This window comes from Phoca vitulina, unplaced genomic scaffold (assembly GCF_004348235.1).
Source record: "Phoca vitulina isolate PV1807 unplaced genomic scaffold, GSC_HSeal_1.0 scaffold4, whole genome shotgun sequence".
NCBI classification, from domain to species: Eukaryota; Metazoa; Chordata; class Mammalia; order Carnivora; family Phocidae; genus Phoca; species Phoca vitulina.
The window spans coordinates 6,199,040-6,205,420 of record NW_022589707.1 but is presented as its reverse complement, the minus strand read 5'-3'; the positions used below and the strand labels follow the sequence as shown (position 1 = coordinate 6,205,420).

Genomic DNA, 6,381 nt, shown 5'->3' with positions numbered 1-6,381 from the left:
GTGTGTGTGTGTGTGTGAGAGAGAGAGAGAGAGAGAGAGAGAGAGAACATGGTGTACAGGATCCAGTCATTTAGCGTGTGTGTGTGTGTGTGTGTGAGAGAGAGAGAGAGAGAACATGGTATGCAGGATCCAGTCATTTAGCATGTGAGTCACACACCAGACCACCCAGCATCTGCATCTCATTGTGGTTTCATCATCCTCCACTCATTGCTCTTTTGAATGTAGACTCTGCTACATTCTGTGGTTGAAAGTGTATATTACGGTGATACCTGTGAATTGAGAGAGTCAGGGAGACGCTGATTATGTATTTCTTGTAAATTGCAAAGATCTATGCACTGTGTAACTAATTACGCCCTATTTGACACGACATTGAAATGCAGATTAAAAACTGTCCTGCTTTTTTCTGCTAAAGCACAATCCCCAGGCCTCCAGAGCTGTGAGTAGAGAGTAATTCATAGTACATCCCTCACACTAGAGGTGATTGTGAAGAGTATCCACAGTAGAGGTGCAGTTTTAACGTACTGTCCTTCGTGAATGGTGTCTATCACGTTGATAGTTCTCTTAATATTCTAATCAGATTTTTGTCTTGATCTTCCTCAGGTACTGGTATCTCGGGCCTCTGAAAACCAAAGCAGCTCACTTCTTCAGCACGCTTAAGGTAAATGCAATTTCCAGTGTAGAAGTTTCCCCTGTGTTATTTTGTTGTTACTCTATGATGTGTGGATTTGGGTTTTTAAAAATCCCTGCTACAGATACATCTGACCTGTTCCAAATGGGGGATATTTACTTAGATACGAATGCGGGAAGCATTCCTGTTGGATAAGCCGTCACTCCTCATCTACCAGCTCATTCCCTCCCTTACCAAACTCATACTTAATTTCTCTTTGATATTCCACTTCCTTTTGCTTACTTATTCACTCACTCTTGCCAGACAAACCTGGAGCAGAATGACCTATATCTTATCAATTATTTGTAAGGGTATCTACATTAGTATCTGGAAATGAATTGAAGATTTGCATCTGAAAGTATGTAATTGAACAGGCTTGTGTATAATAGAGTAGGTTTCAAACTGTGCTAGCAAAATATGGGTAGTGGTTACTGTCTTAGACCGTACAAATAGAGACTATTTCCAACGTCAGAGAACATTCCATCGGGCACTGCTACGATAGCCCGTCCACTGAAAAATGTTGGCATAGAGAAAAGCTGAACAGTGTGTATTGATGAAAATGCTAATAGCACAGTCATCCTTACCTGTGGATAACATCCCGTGTTCAGCTTTTATGCAAATCAAAGCAGTGTATTCAAAAGTTGGCAGGTCAATCTGAAAATTGGCTTATGAAGTTTGTAGTGAAAATATTGGTTCTAATGTTAATATTCAGAGCATCAAGTGTTTTTCTAATTATAAAAGTGATGTATGTCCATTATATAACATTTGGAAAACAGGTCCCTTCACCTTCTAAATAAATTCTTGTTGTGTTAAAGAAATGTAAAAAAATGCTTAAGTACTGGAGGTAGCTGATTAACATGATTATGAACATGAACTCGGAGGGCAATGCCTTTCTACACTGAAGGCAGACCGTTTTAGTAAAATGCATTGTTACTCTTGCTTAAGGGAGTAATTTCAGTGGTGGAGTGGGGGTGCAGTTAGGGAGAGTAGAGTAGCTGCGTTTTTAAGTTGTCAAGTCAGGGAGAATGTAACCTCTTTCCAGCATTTCTTCAGCAGTTATTAAATATTAAATATCTAGTGTGGCCAGTCCTGCTATCTGCTTGGAATACAAAGTCAAGTAAGGCAGGTTTCCTGACCTCAAGGAGGATGCACGTTTGGGGAGTGTGAGGGACCAGTAAATCAGGGGTCTGGCAAGTTCTGGGAGAGCGTATGGAAAGATAAGGTGGGAGCAGATTGGGGGGCAGGGGCATTCATATCTGGCTCAGGGGCAGCAACCTTCCCAGGGCAGGGAACACTTGTACTCAAGTTTGAGTCTACATAGGACTAGATAAAGGGCATTCCAGGTGGAGGAGCCGGGACATGTGAAGTGGTCGTGATGTCACGTGGCCGTGGCCAGGGGGGCAACAAAAGGGCAGGAAGGGAGGGTTGGAGGGGAGAGGAGGGGAGGGGAGGAGGGGAGAGGAGGACGTGGCAGGTTAGGATGCCGCGGCTGACTTTCACCATGAAAGCGCTGGGGAGTTACTGAGTCTTTTTTTTTTTTTTTTTTTTTAAAGATTTTATTTATTTATTTGAGACAGAATGAGAGAGAGAGCACATGAGAAGGGGGAGGGTCAGAGGGAGAAGCAGGCTCCCTGCCGAGCAGGGAGCCCGATGCGGGACTCGATCCAGGGACTCCAGGATCATGACCTGAGCCGAAGGCAGTCGCTTAACCAACTGAGCCACCCAGGCGCCCAGAGTTACTGAGTCTTAAGCATGGGAGAGACATGAGCGGATCTGCGTTTTAGAAAAGTTATTTGTCACCAGTGTAGACAAGTGACTGCATGTGGATGGTTAAGACAAGAGTACCAGATAGAAGATGGTTCAAGTAAGCCAGGTGAGAAGTGATGAGGTCCGGACTAGTTTGCTAACTAGAGTTTTCCCTGAATGCTGACAATATTAGAGTAGGATCACCTGTGTGAAGATGAAATTTTCCGTTTGGCATATGGTGCAGACAGGCCAGGGATAGCCCAGAGGAATGGAAGCATGTGAAGAGCCGCAGAGCCGCCCGGGGAGGGCCCCGTGAGTCCCCCGTGAGAGAGACACGCTAGCCAGTGGGCGCCAGAGCGTCAAGAAGCGGCAGCACAGAGTCGGAATCAGGACGGGAAAGTGCCCGCTGACCTCGGCAGCCTCTGAAGGTTTGCTCAGCTCTTAAGTGGAGGGGCTGAGCCCCATCAACGAGAGTTAGGGGATAAAGGGAGAGAAAGATGCACAGACAGCAGGGCTGGGCCGCTCCTTCAAGAGGCCTCACTTTGTAGGGAAGGAGATAGAAAAGGCAAAAGCTAGTGAGAAATATGGGGCCAGCGGAGTGTTGTTTTTATTGATTGGAGAGAGAGCCGTGTCTTTCTACCCTGAAACAAAAGGCCTATGAGTGGTATGTTTAGGCTGTCGTGGTGAGTAATAAAGATCTGCTGGAATTCTCATGTGTTCAGGAAGAAAGGGAAGAGGTGAGAGACAAGGAGACGCAGAGCCAGGCTGAGTCAGCAAAACCCACGTGCAGGTCGGAGGGCGCGGGGCCCACGGTGCCCAGTCAGCCTTGGACAGAGGAAGGGATGCCTTTTTCCTTGAGAAGGAGAGAACTAGAGCAGAGGTCCAGGTACAAATTTATAGAGCATTAGGCAGTTCTCACTGAGGTTCTCACTGAAGTGAGATGGTCTCACTGAAGTGTGGGAAGCAAGGTGATCTGTTGAAAATGAAGTGGGTGGTAGTGGTAGGGGGATTTTGAAGAGAGATGAAAATAGGGAGGTTTGGAAGGATTATCGAGTGGCATTGAGGACCCGAGACCAAGAATTTGAAGTTGGCACGGGTGTACTTACCCGGATTGCCCCTCTAGTAACATGGAGCCATGACGTGCAAGTACAGAAACCTAGTACAGGATTGATCCAGAATAGGGGCTTTTCGGGGCACGTATGATGTAACACCAAAGACACAGGAGGACCAGCAGTGATGGGAAAAGAGTGACTTAAAGTTTAGGCACTGAGGGAAAATGGTTTAGTCAGGGACTGGAATTCTCAATGGGATTGGAAATTTGGTGTGGGGTTGGATCTTCAGGGGCCAAAAAAAACAACACCCCTCTCTTCCTCTTCTGAGTTTGAACCAAGTTATGAAAGCAAATGCAGGAACCAGGCAGATGGAGATCAAAATACCAGCTTTATAAATGTCAGCAGGAGTAAAGGACACAGCTTAGAGAATGCGGTCACAATCAGATTTCCAAATATTCCAAATTGAATTCATCCCCTTAAAACATCTCCTTCAGGGCAGACACTGCCATAGGAAGCCGACTGCATGAGGAAGCAGTGAGTCCCCAGGACAGCCACTTTCATGGGGGGAGAGAGAGAGAGAGAGAGAGAGAGAGAGAAGAGCCAGAATTGTTACTCCTTTGTAATTTACCACATGGAAGCCTGAGAACAGGGGAGTGGGTCACCCTGAGAGACATACTGGGCCCAAAAGAATCAGTCAAAAAAAAAAAAACAAAAAAACCAGAAGAATATGGGACGTGGTTAGAGAGTAGGATATCAAGGTTTTAGATTTCTAGGATGGAATAGTTCTGGGTAACAGGAAGGACCAGGATGTGGCCATGGAAATGGGTGGCTGGGGGCTTAGGACATTAGGGGCTGAGTGACTAGGGGGGTGTTGTAACTATTCCTGTGGACACTGATGAGACTGGACTGGGGTGTCAGGAAGTAAAAGACAATCTAGAGTCTGAGTTCATGGTTGTCAAGATCGGCCTTCAGACGGAAAAGCAAGCTTGAGGACTCCAAGCTCCAGGGTAGAGCTCATGCCATTCAGTGAGATGACTGACTCGCCTTCAGGCAGGCCTGGGTCGGTCACTAACCTCTGCAGAGCTCCTCCCGGGGTTTGGCCTTGGGTGTGCCTGACAAGTTTTCTCTCTTCACGTTGAAAGGAGTGGCCTCAGACACATCAAGCATCTATCTCATACACGGGACCTACGGAGAGACCTCCCAGGGCAGCAGACGAGACCCCTCCGCGGCCATCTTTGTACAGGAGAATATTACGCAGGCTCGCGTCATACTGGGCACAGCCGCAGGACGGTGAGCCGCATGCTGGCTGCAGAGGCCTGGCCGGTGCAGGGCTGCCTGAAGCAGCCCCCACGTCAGTGTGAGCCGCTTGCCTGGTGCAGGAGAAGCCTTTCGAGGGCCCCTGTGCCACAGCAGGACCCAAACCTGCGCTGTCCCACGCATGCGTCCTTGGTGACAGACCATGACTGACTTTTATGTGTCTGTGGCTGCTCTGGTAGGGATGTTTCGGGTATAGAGACTGCATTTTGAGCCTGGCTCTTCATCCTGTGTGTAAGAAACTATGAAATAAATAAACTGAGGTGGAGGGTCCGCGGGCAGGCCTGGGTCCGGGCCAAGCTGAGCGCCAGCAGCTGGCCGTTGGTGCGGGAGTGATGGAACGTTAGCGGGAGACACTGACCTGAATCTGCTCCCCACACAGCGCTCTCCCAAGAGGCGAGCCCCGAGGTCTGGAAGGAAGTGCAGCTGTCCACCATCGAACTGTCCATCACGACGCGGAACAGTCAGCTTGACCTGACGGTGAGGGCGCCTTTTTACTAGCCAAGCCTTTGCTGTGGGACTGCATGCTCTTCCGCTAAGTGGGTATTTTTCTTTTTACCCTTTTGGGGGAGAGAGGAAAGGATCAGGGAAAAGAGGGTGTGGTGTGGTGTTTAAGGAAGAACAGCGGAGTGAGGCAGTAGCTTCAGGCTGGGCGGGCACTGCGTCGGAGCCACCAGGCTTTCTGAGAACTGAGGGCAGAAGGCCTTTAGAAATGAAAAGTTAGCCTGCTCCCTTTTGTCTCAGGAATAAAAAATTGTGGAACTTTTACTTGAGTGAATACCCATTATTTTTGTGATGATATTAAGTATGTGGATTTAGGTCCCCAGGAGAAAAAAATATATATACACATATACATAGAGTCCGCCCTGCTGACAGGCACGGTCCAGTGTGGTGGCTGCTAGACCCGTGGCTGTTTGAATTAAATAAAATTTAGCATTCATTTCAAGTGCCCATAGGCCATATGTGGTGAGTAGCTGCCGTACTGGAAAGTGCAGATACAAAACCTTTCCGTCAGTGCAGAAAGTTCTGGATGGTGCTCCTATTGACTAGACACCAGAAAAATGTCGAAATAAAGCAGAGATTGACAAACTGGTCTGCCACCTATTTTTGTTTAGGTGGCACACAAACTAAGAATTGATGTTACATCTTCAAATGGTTGTGAGAAGATCAAAAGAATTTTTTGTGATACACAGAAAGAATACGAAATCCAGGTTTCAATATCCATAAGAAAAGTTTTATTTGGAACAGCCACATTCATCCATATACGTGCTGTCTGTGGCTGCTTTCATGTCCTGATGGCAGAGTCGAGTCGTTGCCACAGGCTCTCTGGCCCCAAAGCCCCAAATACCGACTCCCTGGCCGTCTAGAGTTTTCTGATCCCTGCTGTAGAAAAAACCTGAGTAGTTTGTATGAGCAAGAATGTGAATAGAAAAGTTACCCTGTCCTGTGGACCCATTACTATGATCAGGTTTTATGCAGATCCAGGTCGTCTGTGCACAGTTGACCTGGTCCGTCTGGAAACTGCATGTAGACTTGAACGTGGTGATGAACGTACGCATGCAGCCCGGAGTTCGACTCCGACGTTAGTAGAGTAGTGAGTTG

At 47.4% G+C, this 6,381-nt stretch overlaps 1 protein-coding gene across 7 annotated transcripts in view; it reads left to right on the top strand.

The window, feature by feature from the left end:
• Nucleotides 1-6,381, top strand: part of AGK (acylglycerol kinase) — a 111,384-nt gene that overhangs the window by 95,353 nt on the left and 9,650 nt on the right. For all 7 annotated transcript variants that reach the window (XR_004298991.1, XM_032401443.1, XM_032401442.1 and 4 more), the window contains 3 exons: nucleotides 601-658; nucleotides 4,608-4,755; nucleotides 5,162-5,259. Coding sequence is in view for 6 of the 7 variants with exons in the window: in XM_032401443.1 (XP_032257334.1) it covers nucleotides 601-658; nucleotides 4,608-4,755; nucleotides 5,162-5,259 (304 nt within the window). In the remaining variant the exon portion in view is untranslated. The remainder of the gene's footprint in view (nucleotides 1-600; nucleotides 659-4,607; nucleotides 4,756-5,161; nucleotides 5,260-6,381) is intronic.